The sequence below is a fragment of the Caretta caretta genome, chromosome 1, assembly GCF_965140235.1.
Source record: "Caretta caretta isolate rCarCar2 chromosome 1, rCarCar1.hap1, whole genome shotgun sequence".
Classification (NCBI taxonomy): Eukaryota; Metazoa; Chordata; order Testudines; family Cheloniidae; genus Caretta; species Caretta caretta.
The window spans coordinates 78732442-78750250 of NC_134206.1; the positions used below are offsets into that span (position 1 = coordinate 78732442).

The following is a 17809-nucleotide window of genomic DNA, read 5'->3' on the forward strand; positions in this document are numbered from 1 at the left end:
CCCAGACAGTTCTAAATGTGGCCTTTGATGCAAGTATCCAAAGGGAATGAAGCCACAGATAGACCTCAGCAATGGCTGGCACTTCCCTAGAGCTTTTGCAAGAGGAAGTGAGGCTGCCTCTAGGTAGCGCCACTTTATCCCTCTCTTTGCAAATGGAACAAAAATCAGCGTGTCCTAAGGGAAGACGGCCCCTCCCTGGGATCTATGGTTAGGAAACTAGACAGGAAAACGCAAAGAGATGAGCAAGTCGACATTACCAGCATGCTCTTCAATCTTTTGTCATTTTTTGCTATACTGTTGTAAACTGATTTGACACCACTCAATTACGCAAACTAGTTACCTATTAATTTTCTGTGCCCACACCCCAATATTCAACTGTGCTTTTTTTTTTTTTACTTTCTTCTTCCCACTCATCACCAAAAACATTACAAAAAACCCAAGACACTGTAAAAATATGAAAAACTGTTTCGAAAGTACCTTGGGAACTGAAAATACTTTAGACAATTCAAACATGTTCGCATTTATAATTTTCATTATTCTCCCCCATAAATATTCAAGTCAGAAAAGCACTAATTAAAATGTGTCAACTTTCATTATGGTGCCACTAATGTACCATGATACTTAGCATACATCATTACAGTTAAATTTCCCAGGTTTGATACTGAAGTGTTTTATTTCACATATGTAAAACAACAAACCAAAAAGATCATGTTACCAGGTAACAAAATAAACATAAAACTATGCAAATCACCATTAAAATGAATGTATATTTTACATATTGTCTATAATAAGGGTGTCAACCATTAGGCCTGCTTGATGCATTTCTGTGGTCCTCATGTCCTACTCAGATTATACAGAATCTAAGATTACATTTTTTAAAAAGGTTTTTCTGCCTCCAGGCTGCAAAGATAGCTTTCCAAATGTAAGTCAATACAGTGTTATCTTCTCGAGTCCGCAGACAACCTAAAACAATAAAACAGAAGTGTGATCTCTGCTTCCTATTAATCTGTGTTGGGGTGACGTTAAACCAGTGGTGGGCAACCTACAACCCACGGGCCGCATGCGGCCCACCACTGCTTTAAACCCAGTAATGACAACTACTCATCAGCACTAATCATTTCAATAGATAAAATGGGAAATGGGTGGGAATTATTGAAGTGGAGACATAGAGAAACAGGGAGAAGGAAGGAGATGAAGAAAGAAACAAAAGGGGAGAAATAGCAATTCTCCTGAATGTAAGTATATTTTCCCTTTGAGTGATAATGAATGCTAAAATGATAACAAAAAATGTAGTTACTGTATATTCTACCATGGATTCCTATGCAAGCTTTTTAGACATCAGTGGATATTCCACTGTCAACTGAGGGGAGCAAATAGTCTTATACCCAAACTCACTGACCATAATAAAAAAATGGAATTTCGCTCTTTCCTAATCAGTTTGACATCTCTGGTCTATACTTGGACTAGGATGAAGATAACAAATATTCCATTAGAATTCTTGTGACCTGTAATGGACAGGATATAAACCTAATTAAAGCACTACTGAAGTCAATAGGATATTCCATATAATGCATAAAAGATGTACTATGCAATTTAAGTATATATGCACATCTGTATGTACAGTAACTGCTTGTAGCCTTAGGTCAGCTTGTTAGAAAAGTCTTGGGCTTTTTTTTTTTTTTTTAAATAAACATTATTCAGTTCTGGGAAAAAAAAATATCAAAATGATAAGTTTCATTTTGAAATTTTAAGCCTTTTTTTTTTTTTTTTTTAAGAAGCAAGCCAACTCTCACTATTTTCCCCTGCTCTCTGATTAAAAACAAAACCCAGAATGGATTTAAATTATAACTTGTACATAAAAAAGTGCATCTGAAGTTGAATGCCAAGTTTCATACCAGAAGAAAATAATAAATCCATTATGCATCAGCCATCCAAAATTAAGAGTTTATAATAAAACTCTCAACAAGTTATATCTACTATATTGGTGTGATTAAGTTTCACTAAACTTTTAGGTAGATTCAGTGAACGTGCAATATTTGACAGACTGTTTATAAAACTAAAGCTCAGATTTATAAGGAATACATATAATAATCATGCTATTTCCAAAGTACTACAGTCTACAAAAAAATAAGGAAAAAAGTAAGCAACGAATAATTATTAGATAATTCCATCAATATGCCTTTTCCCCCCCACTTTTGTATAAAGCTTTACACTTTTACATCTCATCCTTTTCTTTTTAAAAAAGATTACAGAAATGTTTTGAAACCTGACATACAGTAACTTCATTCTATATTTCTGAATAGCAGCCAGTCTTCAAACCCTTTGCTAGCTCGACATTTATCTCATCAAGAGATCTTCTCCCATGAAGTCAACTTGTCATATTTTCAGCAGCCTAGAAAGAGAAGTACAATTCATTATAATGAACCCACTGAAAATAAACACTGTGGAGATATAGATCAGCTAGAACACTTATGGTCATTTCTTGCAATTACTTTTATTTGGTCAACAATGTCTTCTGCAGTTTCCACGGTATGCATCCGATGAAGTGAGCTGTAGCTCACGAAAGCTCATGTTCAAATAAATTGGTTAGTCTCTAAGGTGCCACAAGTACTCCTTTTCTTTTTGCGAATGTTTAAATAGTTTACAGATCATAAATCATGTGATATGTAATCTTAATATGCTGCTTAAAAGGCTCTTTCATGGATTATTTTCATTTTCACAATATTTTTGATTCCCACTATCCTTCCTTTATTCATTTAGCCATCACTTGACAAAATTTGACACAGGGAAACCAAGTGTATAATTCTAACAAGGAGCTGTACCTGGTCTTTTCGCACTGACTCATGCAGGTGGTGTTCAGATTAGGACATGTTTTATACTACAGACCCAAACATAGTCATGCAGTCGCACCTACTTGTTAAACTGTAAACCAAAACAACAAAAAAATGTGTGAAATGTATATGAATCCTTATTCTTGTCTTTTCCATGTTTTTATTATATAATATGAAATACATAATGGTGTAGCATAAACATTTTATCTTCATGAATTTGGGACACTGGCATAATTCATAAATAACACTACAGTGAGTTATACAGATAATTTTAATAGTAGCAGTAATAGTAGCAGCAGTAAATATTTATATAATGGTATCATTGGATGCCGGATAAACACAGAAGAGATACCCTTGCCCTGAAAGACTCTACAGACAAACGCAGGGAATGCGGTTATGACATACAAGAAAGTTAATGTGGGGAAGAACTGATACTGCCTTCTCAGTTACATGTATTTGTCTACATTTATGTAGTTTGTTTTTTTTTTTAAATTGGGATTTGAAGAAGAGAGAAAGATTACTAAAGCAGATAGTGTGTGTAAGGCTCAATTATGAAGAGCCTTAAAGATAAAAAACAAGGAGCTTGTATTTGATATATAGGTGAATGGGAATTGAGCCTAAGTGTGGATCTGTTGATAGAATTTGAGAATCTGATAAACAAATAGTTAGAGAATCCAGTCTCTGGCTCTACATTATTTATACCTTTGCAAAACTGTCACGAAAGTGTACCTGTTCACTCAAACAACAAAAAGACCCACTTGCCCATTTTTTACTACTGTGATTGATAATAAAGAAAGTTAGTAATTTTATTGGTCCATCAAAACATGTTACTCATTCAAAGTAAGGAGAAAAAAAGCAAGTAAAAATTTGTAAGGTTTGCTATCTGCAGTTTCTGTTCTTTGGACCAAATCCTATTAGCAATACAGGATGAAGGCAACAGGGTTTGTTTCCTAAGCTTATTATTTTTATCTTATTTAAAATGCAAGGAAAAGGTACAATTTCGTACAAAAAGTTGAAAGTGCAGTAATTTGAACTTTGATTTGCTTTAATTTTTTTTAAAAAACAAACTCTGCAAGTTTTTCATAAACTGCCTTACCTTTAGTGCTTCTGTAGCCTTGCGTAGCTCTTTAATTACTGAGGATAAGGCCTCTGGATTTATACCTTGCTCACACAACCGCACACAAATAGACAGCGTTTCCATATCCAAACCAGTGTTTAATATTCTTGAAATCTCAAGCAGAACTGCAACAATTTTTAAAAAAATTAAAATTAGTTTTTGTTAAAGTTAAAAGGAGATTACTGACATTTCTCTTTAAAATAATTTATTTCTTAAGGGTGGGATTTTCAAAAGCTGAACCTCTGTGGATGGTGACAATGGAAACACTACCTATCCACCCCCCGTGTGAACCCCTCCTGTAACATTCATAATTACCTTCCCTGTGTGAGTCAGAAGCCCCAGACTCCAAACTCAGATCCACACTTACATTCTCTACTCTAGTGTTCCCCATTCATTGAACCAGGATATTACTTGTTTACTGTTGTGATAGGAAGAATAGTCAACATGCCTACATAATGTAGTAAGCTTTTATTTGTAGACAGTGATTTTAAAAAATTCTAAAATTGTAATGATAATTCAAATCTTTGCCCATTAAATGGAAGGTCGGAAAGAAAACAGGAGCAGTTTTAATTAATTATTACAACATTATAATATTGTTTTGTATTACTGCATATTTAATTATCAATTTTACTCAATATTAAAGTTTTGTCTGAAAATACAGACATAAATATTACATTTTATTTGTTCTCAAAAGCAAATATTAATTTAAGCTTTTAAAAAGTGTCCTAGGCCAGTGGCTCTCAACCTTTCCAGACTACTGTATCCCTTTCAGGGGTCTGATTTGTCTTGCATATTCCCAAGTTTCACCTCACTTAAAAACTACTTGCTTATAAAATCAGACATAAAACTATGGAAGTGTCACAGCACACTATTACTGGAAAATTGCTTAATTTCTCATTTTTATTATTTATAAATAAATAAATAAATAAATAAATAAAATCAATTGGAATATAAATATTGTACTTACATTTCTGTGTACAGTAGATAGAGCAGTATAAACAAGTCATTGTCTATATGAAATTTTAGTTTGTACTGATTTCTCTAGTATTTTTATGTAGCCTGTTGTAAAACTAGAAAATATCTAGATGAGTTGACTGGAAACATCTCTGTGTATCCCCTAGGGTACGTGAACCCTGGGTTGAGAACCACTGTCCTAGGCCCTCACTCCTACATCTATACCTGGCTCTCCCTTTGACAATGACAATGCCACGTGTTACAAGAATGGCCATCACTTGATTCAGTGACTCAAGATACTTCTTCTAGATTTTTACTGGCTAGTTTTTCCCACCATCATTACCCTTTTGCCTTACATTCTTCTCATCTGCTAACAATGACTGAACTTGCTCATTCCACTACAAGCATCTTCATCCAAGCATGTTTGTGATCAAATGGCATCCTTTGACTAGATACTACTCCATTTTGAATCTTCTGAAAAGCTTTCATTATTGTAGAACAGTACAAGGTTCAGTCTTCAGCAAGACTCCCTGACAACAGTGATTTATTTATATTAAGAAATATCACTCATAATGTTTCTATAATCGCAAAGAAACAAAGCTTTCCAAAATTTGAAATAGAAATGCTACTTCATTCCTTTCACCATTACACTCGGACAACAGATGGCTGTTCTAATACCTAATGTGCTAATATTGACAAGATATATAGTTCACAAATAGTAAAAATGTTTAACTGCAGTATAAATTTATGGTATACTGAAGTATAGCTTTAAAAAAAATAAGATCACCCACAGCATATAGGCCAGGCCCAGATGTTCAAAAATGGGTGCCGAAAGTTAGGAATCTACGTCCATAATTAGGCACCTAGGTAAGTGGCCTAATTTTCAGAAGTGCTAAGCACCCAGAAGAGCCCAACAAAGTCAGTGGGAGCTGCCAAGTGTTCAGCACTTTTGAACTGTGAGTTCTATTTGATATGTTCTCCCTGCTTAACTAAAAGGTGGCTGTAATTCTCTCATAATGACCTTGAAAATACTGCAATTATATAAACACAGTATATTTTGAAGTCAGAACAATACATTTAACTTTTTAAATGAGCTTTTAGTATATATTTCCTGGGCATATACATTTCTGATTACTTTGTTCTAATGGATTTTTTTTTCCAATGGAAAAGTAGTGTTTGATAGTTTGAGCCAGAGAATTGCACAACTTTTCAGTGACTAATTTCAGCTCCTATTCTCTGCAGAATTTCTCTTTTATTAGCACTTGGTAATGGGGTTTTATGGAAAGATCTCTTACATTCCAGCCTAAGGTTAGTTCATTTACGCACATAACTTTTACTTTTTATGAAATTAAACAAGATACAGCATAATTTAGAATTTCAAATCTCAGTAAGACCCTTATAAAGTCTAATGTTGATTTGTTTTCCTTGTTTCTTTAGCTATTATAATGTACCACAGGGTAGAATCTCTCTATGGTACTTACATGGCCTCTATTACCATAGTACCCATGCACCTCACAATCTTAATGTATTCATCCGCAACAGCCCTATGAGATAAGAAAGTACTATTCACCTCTTTTTCAAACATGGGAACTGAGGTAGAGAGAGACTAAGGCTAGATTTTTCAAAGCTGGTTAAGTGATTCAGGAGCCTCAAAAGTTGACTCTAGTGTTCATGATTGAAATCACTGGGAGATTAGGCACTTAGGTATTTTTGAAAATTCCACTATTTTAGGTACCAAATACCTCCCATTGAAAGACGAACATCTTGGGAATGGAGGCTGTTCGTAACTCTGAAACCTTCACAACTCTGAACAAAACATTATGGTTTTTCTTTCAAAAGTTTACAACTGAACATTGACTTCATACAGCTGTGAAACTTTACTACGCAGAAGAAAAATGCTGCTTTTAACCATCTTAATTTAAATTAAACAAGCACAGAAAGTTTCCTTACCTTGTCAATTTTTTTAGCCCTACACCCCCTTTTCTTTTAATAATTTACATTTAACACAATACTGTATTTGTTGTTTTTTTTCTGTCTTGTCTCTGCTGCTGCCAGATTGCTTACTTCCGGTTCCAAATGAGGTGCTTAGTTAAGTGGTCAGTTTGTAACTCTGGTGTTCGTAACTCTGAGGTTCTATTATAATTTTTTTCACATATTTGCAACTTTTATAACTATTTTTTTTCTTAATCTCTCATTAATAGTTGCTCTAATTTTACTTTATTCTGACCATGGTATAATTTTTTTTGGGCAGGAACACTCTCTCTCTCTCTCCAAATTCAGCTATATAATTTTATTTTCTTCTCTCAAATGCTTTCGAACACATTCTAAAAGGCCAAATCAAAGCTACTGTCAAGATAGCCTTAGTTTTGTCTACCCTACCACTTATGTTGGTATAACTTATGTCACTCAGGGGTGTGAAAAAAACAACCCCTGACCAACCTAAGTTTTACTGACAGAAGTGCTGGTGTTGACAGCTTTATGTCAACAGGAGATTCTCTCCCACCGACATAGCTACTGCTGCTCGTTGGAGGGGTCGTTTAATTATGCTGATGGCAGAGTTCACTCCTATTGGCATAGATTGGCTACATGGGAGATCTTACAGCAGCGCAGCTGCAGCAATACAGCTATGCCACTGTAAGATCTGTAGTGTGGACGTAGACTTACTCTCAAAAGCCAGGGTGGTAAAAAGTATAGTTATTATTTTGCTAATGAGGCAAGGAAATGAGGGCTGTAAGCACATAAAATAGCACTTAAGATCAAAAGGGGACTAATGACTATATGAATATTTAATGCTCAATTAAAGGCCTTTGAAACATCAAACTGGCATAAGTGATCTAAATACTGGATATATAGATAGCTTGATGCAATTTTATAATTTTAGACAACTTTTGAGGAGCATGCCATTTTTTATTTTAAATGTAATGATAATGGGTGAAATTCACCTCTGTGAGAAAGGCCAGCATAAGACTTAGGTACCACTTAAGTCTTATGCTGACTGTGTGAACTGGGGTGAATGTCACTTCATTTTGTATTAGCAAGCATTATAAAAAGAAGAATTTGACTGGATGCTAATGATTCTAACTGTGCAGGTACCAGGCATAACTATACAAACCTGGACATATCAGTAAATGGGTCCTCCCAGAAATCATTGCATACATCAGAGGGGAAATACGAGTATTATAGATTTTGAAAGACTACACTTTAGGCACTTTTGGCTCACAAATCTGCAGGGGTTTTTTTAGAACTAGCATTTGTACAGCTCAGCAGGCAGAAGCTGAAAACAATAAGTAAGCATTTTCAGTTGATCACCACCTACTGTCATGCCACTTCAATTTCACTGTTAACAAGATTTAGATTAGCCAAAGTAAGGGAAAAAACACTATTTATACAGTCAATATTTTAAGACTCTGATATTATATAAACTAGCCAATGGTTGTTTCTGTGTATAACAGCAGCTAAAACAGGAGATGGCAAACTTTTTGGCCAGAGGGCCGCATCTGGGTATGGAAATTGTATGGTGGGCCATGAATGCTCACGAAATTAACAATTCAGAGATATTCAAGTAAACTCAATTTAATAAAAATACATTTTAGTGGAAATAAACATAAAACCTTACTTACTATTATAAATATACCATCATAACAACGTATTACAATACAGTAACTCCTCACTTAACATCCTTCCACTTAACGTTGTTTCAAAGTTACATCGCTGCTAAATTAGAGAACATACTTGTTTAAAGTTGTGCAATGCTCCCTTATAATGTCGTTTGGCTGCCTGCTCTGTGCACTGCATGTAAGATTTTGTGGAAGAGCAGCGACTTAACAAGGGAGCATTGCACAAGTTCCTCTTCTCCACCTCCTCCGCCTCCCTCCCAGCGCTTCTCCCACCACCAACAGCTGTTTGCCAGTGCTTAGGACTTTCTGGGAGGGAGGAGGAGGAGCGGAAAAGTACTGCATCTCCACTCCTCCCCCTCCCTCCCTCCCAGAAAGTCCTAAGTGCGAAGTGCTGGGAGTGAGCGTGAGGAGCAGGGAAGCACCACATCTCCACTCCTCCCCCTCCCTCCCAGAAAGCCCTTAAGCCCACCAAACAGCTGTTTGGCAGCGCTTAGGACTTTCTGGGGGTGGGGAAGGAGCAGGGATACAGCGTGCTCAGGAGAGGAGGTGGAGTGGGGGTGGAAAGAGGTGGGCCTGGAGCATCCTCTGGCAAAGTCAGCACCTGTTCTTCTCTGGGTAAGCTGCCATTGCTGCTGCGAAGGTGCTTCCTAGTGTCCTTGTGTCATAAATATAAAGGGAAGGGTAAACCCCTTTGAAATCCCTCCTGGCCAGGGGAAAGCTCCTCTCACCTGTAAAGGGTTAAGAAGCTAAAGGTAACCTCGCTGGCACCTGACCAAAATGACCAATGAGGAGACAAGATACTTTCAAAAGCTGGGAGGAGGGAGAGGAACAAAGGGTCTGTCTGTATGCTGCTCTTGCCAGAGACAGAACAGGAATGGAGTCTTAGAACTTTTAGTAAGTAATCTAGCTAGGTATGTGTTAGATTATGATTCCTTTAAATGGCTGAGAAAAGCATTGTGCTGAATAGAATAACTATTTCTGTCTGTGCATCTTTTTTGTAACTTAAGGTTTTGCCTAGAGGGGTTCTCTATGTTTTTGAATCTAATTACCCTGTAAGATATCTACCATCCTGATTTTACAGGGGGGATTTCTTTATTTCTATTTACTTCTATTTTTTATTAAAAGTCTTCTTGTAAAAACTGAATGCTTTTTCATTGTTCTCAGATCCAAGGGTTTGGGTCTGTGGTCACCTATGCAAATTGGTGAGGCTTTTTATCCAACATTTCCCAGGAAAGGGGGGGTGCAAGTGTTGGGAGGATTGTTCATTGTTCTTAAGATCCAAGGGTCTGGGTCTGTAGTCACCTAGGCAAATTGGTGAGGCTTTTTACTAAACCTTGTCCAGGAAGTGGGGTGCAAGGTTTTGGGAAGTATTTTGGGGGGACAGCTCTTCCCCAGTAACCAGTAATTGTTTGGTGGTGGTAGCGGCCATTCCAAGGATACCGGGTGTAATATTTTGTACCTTGGGGAAGTTTTGACCTAAGCTGGTAAAGATAAGCTTAGGAGGTTTTTCATGCAGGTCCCCACATCTGTACCCTAGAGTTCAGAGTGGGGGAGGAACCTTGACACCTTGCCTGCAGCAGGCTGTACCTGTGTGGGGTAAGCCTGGGGCACTTCCCAACCACAGTATATAATGCCTTTTGTCTGCCCCCAAAAAATTTCCCTGGAACCTAACCCCCCACATTTACATTAAATCTTATGCGAAAATTGGATTAGTTTAACATCGTTTCATTTAAAGTTGCATTTTTCAGGAACATAACTACAACGTTAAGTGAGGAGTTACTGTAATTAAACCAAACTTAACCCCTTTCCACGGCCTCTTTGATTTATGTGAACAATGCAGCTGGTCACCCTTCTTTACAATGTCATCAAAGTCCAGTGTCATTCTCGTTGTGGAAATACACAATACCGAGCTGAGATGCTGGTCAGTTAACTGGGATCTGTAGCGAGATTTGCTGTAATTCAGCAGGGAAAATGTCTGTTCGCACATATAGGTGGAGCTGAACAAAACAAGGATTTTCTGTGCCACCTTGCGGACATTTGGGAACTTTGTTTCATTCAAGGTGGCATAAAACTTGTTCAGTTTTTCTGAATTGTACTTCTCCTTCAAGGTGGAATCACAGTGGAGATCAATGAGCGCCAGTTGTAATTCTTGCAGGGCTTTCTTGTAGTCAAGTGACAGTGGGCATGACACCAGCTCCAGTGTCTTCTCTATCTTCTCAAAGTCAGAGAAACGATGAGAAAATTCTCCATGCAAGTCACACAAAGATTTGCTGTACTTTTCTGTCTGCTCTGGTGACGCTTCCAAGTATTTCACTGTTGGAAAGTAAGTGAACACTTTGTCCTTAATTTGGTTTGAAAACAAGACTAACTTGGCTTTGAAAGCTGTCACACTAGAATACAATTTGTGTACAAACACACATTCTTTCCTTGTAGCTTTCCATTAAGTTCATTTAAATGTGCCAAGATTTCTACACCAAAAGCAAGGTCAGTTTGAATTATTTAATTCAGGGAAATTATTTTCTTTCCCCTGCATCTCCAGAAAGTGCAAATTTTATCTCTGAGATCCCCCACTCACTGCAATACCTTTCCTAGGCTGACCAGTGGACATTTGTATGATAAAGTAAGTCCTAGTGTTCAGTGTCAGTGTCTTCAAGATGGAAAATGAACTGCGATGATTAAGTCCCCTTGCTCTTATGTAGTTGACTATTTTCACTATTGTGTGAACAACATGATCAACGTCCAGGACATTTTTGCAGAGGGCCTCCTGATGTATATACAATGCAGAAAAATCACCTCTTTATCAGGGTCATCTTCTTTTATTTTGTCCTGAATTCTTTTTAAAAGTTCTACGATTTTCCTGGTTAAATTTGGCGATCCATCTGTGGTTACCTTTGCCAGTTTACTCCATGGGAGCTTCAGATGTTCAAGGCAGTCAGACACCCTCTCGTATAAATCCGATCCCTTTGTTGTGCCTTTCATTTATTCCATTGATAAAAATTTCTCTGATTTCAAATTTGTCGTCAATTCCTCTGACAAAAATCAGTAACTGTACTGTGTCCTTAATGTCAGTGCTGTCATCGAACAAACAACATAAAGCCCTTTGCTTTCTTGTTCAACTTAGAAGCCAAATGTTCATCAATCACTTCTACACGACGAGTAACAGTTCTTCATGACAAACTAATGTTCTCAAATTTGTTTTGGTATTCCAGGCACAGCATGCCAGCAAAATCAACCATGCATTCTTTCAAAAACTCCCACTCAGCACAAGCCTTATTTTGTTTAGCGATTTTAAACACCAGAACATAACTTGCCTTTGTAGTGGCTTCCTGAACTTCAGCTTGTCGCACATATATATTTTGCTGAGTTTTTAAGTTTGTGGCGAGTTTCTCAGCTTTTCTTGCCCTCACTTATTAAATTGCTGCCATAATTAGAATGTTTCATTGAAAAATAACAATTCAAATTGTATTCCTTGAACACTGCGATGCTCTCCTGACAAATCAGGCGTACAGCCTTTGAGTCCACGTTTGTGAAAAACTATTTTGCATTCCATTTTTCGTTGAAAACCTGACACTCACTGTCCACTTTTCTTTTTTTTGGCAGCAACCATTTTTGAGAGGGAAAAGAAAATTGTAACTGCTGCCCTTATTTCAAACCACTGTTTTACAAGATGGCACGCACTGTGAAAGAACTGGGCCCTCTCTCTAGCCTGGAATTGTTGGGCATCAGTGCCCCTGACAATTTTGTGCCATGGCACTCTATCCCACAACCCATGTGGACAAGAGGCAGAAGCAGGTGTAAACTCACCTGTAACTTTATGCCCCAGCCTCCCCCCAAAAATGTTCTTACTGTTGTACTTTGAGTTGTGTTTGCACTGTTGCATTCATTAAAAGTGTGTATACAGTAAGGGATGTTACTGAGGTGGGGCAAGAGGACTCATGAGGTGTGGCACGTGGGGGGCAGGGGAGCTCTACAGGGGTAGTACCAGGGACTCCTAGGGGCACTGCTGGCAGTGTGACACCAAGGCAGCTGTGCCACTTGCGGAGGCACCCAAGCTAGGAAGGGTGCAACTGCAGCCCCTGGGTTGTTTCCCTCCACTTGAGGCTCTCGAGGGTAGTGCTGTAGGAGACTGGGAGGGGATTTGGCGTGCTGCTGCGTAGGGGTGGTGAAGTCGCACCGGCGCAATGTGGCTCTTCTGTGTGCCAGAAGAATCTTCCAGGAAGATGGTGCTCAAACTCTCATCACTGAGTCAGGGGCGCCAGGTGGAGCACAGCAAGCCCCCGACCCTGCTCCCCAGAGGGAGTGCCAGGCGGAGCGTGACAACCCCCGACCCTGCTACCCAATGGGAGCTCACGGGCTCGATAAAAACATCTCATGGGCTGTAGTTTGCCCACCCCTGAGCTAAAATCACTTGTCTCGTTCAGCTACTGCACACTGACCTGTGTAAGCTAATGCAAGCTACTGAATATTAGGAATTTAGTACTTCCCCCAATTTGCAAGATGTTTTTTAAAGGAACTTTACTAACTGTTCTTACAATTAATTAAAAACATTAATTTGACTGTCCAAAATTATTAACCCATGTGTAGTAGTTGAACCAGACTGCCCATCTGATAAATAAAGTTAAGTCACTCTGCTTTATGACATACAACAAACACACAGCTCTCAGGTATCTGGTATAATTGTGCTCTTGTGATTTTTTTCTTGCTTATATTATATACAGGTGTAAATGACTGACAATGTTGTGTAGATGCTAAAACTTCATTTTTAACCATGTATTTTTCATCTATCATTGGGTTTTGTATGTTCCATATAATATTGAGAAGGTGAATGGGTAGAAAAAGGTTTCTGGTCTTTAGGTTGAAGGTCATCAGGCATATAGCTAGAGCCCTGCGTGGATACAAATGTATATCCACAGATATAAATCGGTATCCACGAAACTGCATGGCTCTCCCAGGAACCTTAGCAGCAAAAGGAGCAGAACATTGGGCCGCCGCTCCCAGGAGCCAGTGCCCTGCGCCAGCAGCTCCTCCAACGCAGCTGTATCGCCCCCAGACCTGCCCCCATCCCTTCCCCGCAGCTGTCAGCATCTCCTGTTTCAGGGGGTGCATGCCGGTTGAACAAAAGAGCACAAGGGACAGCTGCCGGCGAGCCTGGTGCCTGCCCCAGTGAGTGGGGCTGGGGACAGTACAGCCATGCTAGAGGAGCTGCTGGTGCAGGGAGTTGGCTCCTGGGAGCGGCACCACCCCATTCTGCTCCTTTCACTGCTGTGGTTCCCGGGAGAGCCCTGCGTTTCCGCCGATACCGATTTAATCTGCATCCATAGGTATAAATTTGTATCCACGCAGGGCTCTACATATAGCAGCAGAGTTAAGGATGTTTGAAGAGTGTTAATTATGCATTTCCTCACTTTCAATTATTCTTTTAATAAATTAAGATTTAAAATTAGTAAAATATTCTTAGTCATGCACATTCAACACAAAACTAGTTAAACCTGACCACACTTAATTGTTTATATGAAGGATAAAGAGGACAAAATAATGCCAATTGCGACCATTAATGCTTGACAATCTGTTGTCCATTCATAAATGGGAACGCAAAAAGAAATATGCCCTCTGTGATGAACTGGGAATGTTTTTAATGTTTTGTCTGAATACTGTGTGTGTTCCTCAATTTCCCCTATGTATCTAGGTGATGGTACAAGGGTGTGTGTGATTGTTGCAGACCCCTAGAGCGCAGGTGTAACTGCCCTCTTGCTGCCTGGCCCAGACAACAACTGACACTGTATCCTGGCAACTGATAGCCAGGGCCCATCGTCTGCAAGAGCCAGCTGGAGATATTAGAGAACAAAGTGAGAGGTGGAGACCTGGGAAAGAGACAAAGGATGGAGGAGGAGCAACTAGTCATGACTGAGGGTTGGCTGCTGGAAATGAATCAGTCTCCTTTTGGGACTCACACAGGAGAGCCAAGGGCTCTGGATTCCCCAAGATGGACATTGCTGAGTTTCTGTACTAACAAGATCTGTTCAACACTGTGTCCCAGTCAACTAATACACCCTTCTGTTTTACCTCACTGGCTGAGTCACTTATAACTGCAAAGATAGAGTGCATGGCCCCTATTGGGAGGGGCGATGGAAGGCTTTCCTAGGTGTCCTGCCCAAGTGGACTCAATGTGAGGAGCTCACACTGTGAGCAGAGATGCTGAACACTCAGAGGTCAGACCCAAGGAAGCACTGAAGGAAAGGAGGCTTGTCCTAGTGAGAGTGTGCCCTGAGGAGTATCATGCCACCAGAGGGTACTGTCTGAACTTCATTTTGAGTGGTTCCAGAGCATCGAGCCTATGCATTCCAAGACATCACCAAATATTCTTATCATAGTAGTAATGAAAAAGCTTGAATTAAAGGGTATTTAAGTTTTCCATTTTCATGCTAACATTTGTTTCCCTCCCCAAAAAAGTTTATATATCAGTGTTTAAGAAAAAGAACTTGTGTTTCATTTGCAGCCACTGCAAACACAATTACAGTAAATGAAGGAAATCATCTTCAATTATTTTCCTGTATCTTACTCCTGACGGGGGAGGAGGGGAGAGGGGGAAGTAGTTTTATTAAAAGTGTTAGCATCAGTGCAACATTCAATTCTAGTTTTACTTTGAAAAGTGACTTTGTGCAAAAAACAAAAAAACAAATAAACAAAACATCTTCAGGTCCTACATTTATTATGCCTCAATTGTTTGATTACTTAACTAAATCTAGAAGGATACATTTTCTTTCATTCCTAAATTTACAGCCAGGGAATAGAACTAAAGTTGAATCATGTTCTGTCCCACTTGTGCATTATCACCAAATTACACAAAGCTAGTAATTGCAGTTTTATAGAGTTAAACGTGTATAATTTGGGCCTGATTGACAATAATCATATTGCACATAAAATCCTTCAAAATTGAGTTTGAAAATAATCCTGCTGGGTAAAAAGGAACAGAACCCAATTCACATTCTCTTTTGTGGGCTCTGCAGGGCTAGTGTAGACAAATGTATTCTTGTCAATAGCGAGCGGACATAACTGAACACACAAAATGAAAATAATGGAGCTAGAAAATGCCATTTTTCTTGTCAATTCTCACAACCAATCTGCTCCTGAAGGTGACCAATCCGCAGCCACCAATATCTGACAACTGCTTACGGTTTACATTGCAGAGTCGACTTGTGCATCATGTCATTTAAGAGAGAAAATAAAATCCAGGCAGCGAGAGCCTCACACTGTCACTCTCTCTCACACACACAGACACACACACACACACACAGCATGGGCGCTGGCGGAAACCCTCACTCGGAGAAACCCCTGGCTCTCTGGAGAGCCGGATATTAACGCTGATTTCTCCCCCCGCCCCATGCGAACGTGGTTTTGTTCTTCTCTCAGCAGCGGCCCGTAGAGAGAGCAGAGACCACGGGAGCGCGCTCCCTGTCACTGCCACGCTTGGCTCCTCGGCCGCCTCAGTTCAGCCTCCCGCCCGCTCGTAGCCGTCCTTAACGGCTGCGCCGCGGCCCCGGAGCCGGGCCCCAATCGCAGGCTCGTACAACGTCCCCTAGCGCTTCAGGGCCCGCCCGTGACGGAGGCCTCCGGGCGCCGCCGCTGCGATAGGTCGCGACAACGGAAGCCCGGGCTACGGTCACGCTGCCAGACCCGTACAGAACACACCGGGGGGGGTGGGGGGGGGGAGAGGCGGGAGACGTGCCTCAGGCAAAGGGGGACCCCGCTGGGATCTCCTGAGGCCCGGGAACGCCGCCGCCGCCCATCGAGGTCACACACCGACCCCAACGGCAGCTGCACGGGTCGGACACCCGAGGCGGCCGCAACAAAACCCACAAGCGGCCTCCTGGGACTCACCATCCATCGTCTCTCTCACCGCGTTTAAATTGGCTGCGCCGCTCGCCATGGCGACAGAGGACCACTCAGCGCGAGACCTCTAACCCGGAAACAGACACCCTCTCCCTCGCGTTCAAACATTCCCGCCCCAACAGAAAAACCTCACCACGCACGCGCGGTTGCCCGTCCTTGCCTGACCTCCCTCTGTCGCCCTCAAGCCCCGCCCCACCCGCCGTATTAGTTTGAATAGAGCCTGCCCGCTTAACAACCGGAGAGGTGGGAGGAGGAACCGGTTCGAATTTGTGAAGTGGCCCAGTGTTCATTGGTCCGTTCGAGAGCGACGGCGAGCCGCGATTGGCCGGGCATGAGAATGGACGCGCGGCGATTGGGCAGCCACGGGGAAAGGGGGCGTGGCAGTTAAAGAGCCTCCCGGGCTGTCGCGGACGCGTGAGGAAGCAGTAGCCAAGCCAGGGATGCTGCCGCCGGAGTGAAAGCGGCGAGGCGCGCCCGGTGCTGCCCGCCCCAGCTCAACGGTGGCTGAACAGGTACCCAACGGCGGAGGTAGCTACCCGCTCCCGTGAGGCTCTGACAGGCCGAGTCTGAGTCCGAGTCAGCCTGCGGCTGAGGAGAAGCTTGTCGTTAACTTGGGCCCCGAGTCCGCGGGGAGCGCGGTGCCTCTGCTGGCGTTCGCGGCTCGCCGGGCGGGCTCCGCCAGGCGGCTGCTTTCACGGGGAACCGGCGACGGAGCTGAGCGGGCAAGGCTGTGAGTTTCTCGCTGCGGCTCCGACAAGCGGGCAAGGCTGTGAGTTTCTTCGCGGCGGGAGGGGGGCGCGGGAGCAGGGAGTTGTTGGGAGAAAGTAGAGAGACTTTCCTCGGACTAATGGCTGGTGGCAGACGGGAGGTTGGACTAGATGATCGAATGGCCTTAGACGCTAGGAAACTTCTTTTGCCCCAGTTCTACCCCCAAAATGTCAATAAATAACCGCGAGGAACCAGGCAGTGTGGACACCAGTGCAGGCTTCTCATCCCCTGGCCTGGCAAGATCCTTCTAGGAGATCACATGGCTGCTGAACAAAAGTAAATCCCTGGTAGGAAAGTCAGCATCGCCACTTTCCTGTAGGGGTGCTTAGTGAGTAAGTAAGTCGTTAACCCCCCCCCCCCAGTAGATATTTGATAAATCATTCAAGTGCTTAATTACTCTTCTGTAACAGATGAGTACCCAGTTGGCTGTCTAAAAGCTCTGCTACCTAACTCCTGCTGTCTGTCTTGCTCTACTTTCCTGCTACTCCCTCCTGTTTGCACTGTTCTGATTATATTCCTTTTTCTGAAACTCCAGGCACCAAACAGACATCTGTCTCTTTCAGGTGGCTTACGTGTCTCTTTCACTTAATCATAAAAAATGTTTCAGTTACATTGAGCAGTTCCTTTTAAGA

At 41.3% G+C, this 17809-nt stretch overlaps 2 protein-coding genes across 6 annotated transcripts in view; one reads left to right on the forward strand and one right to left on the reverse strand.

Moving 5' to 3' along the window:
- Positions 1-645: 645 nt before the first annotated feature.
- On the reverse strand, positions 646-16548 carry MZT1 (mitotic spindle organizing protein 1). Of its 2 annotated transcripts, XR_007356988.2 has the most exons (4): positions 16398-16548; positions 3928-4073; positions 2276-2392; positions 646-963 (listed from the first exon to the last, which is right to left on the reverse strand). XR_007356988.2 is itself a non-coding variant. In XM_048852069.2 (3 exons), the coding sequence occupies exons 1-3, from the start codon at positions 16444-16446 to the stop codon at positions 2369-2371; spliced, it is 219 nt and encodes a 72-aa protein (XP_048708026.1). In that variant the 5' UTR covers positions 16447-16548; the 3' UTR covers positions 646-2368. The 2 variants fall into 2 exon arrangements, 1 of the variants encoding a protein (XP_048708026.1); XM_048852069.2 differs by having other exon boundaries at positions 646-2392.
- A 238-nt stretch (positions 16549-16786) lies between these two features.
- The window catches only part of BORA (BORA aurora kinase A activator), a 46390-nt gene continuing 45367 nt past the window's right edge, over positions 16787-17809 (forward strand). For 2 of the 4 annotated variants that reach the window (XM_048852095.2, XM_075128974.1), the window contains exon 1: positions 16788-17139. The gene's annotated coding sequence lies outside the window, so the exon portion shown is untranslated. Of the gene's footprint in view, positions 17179-17809 lie in introns of all 4 variants that reach the window. The other 2 variants (XM_048852084.2, XM_048852105.2) reach the window with 2 other exon arrangements.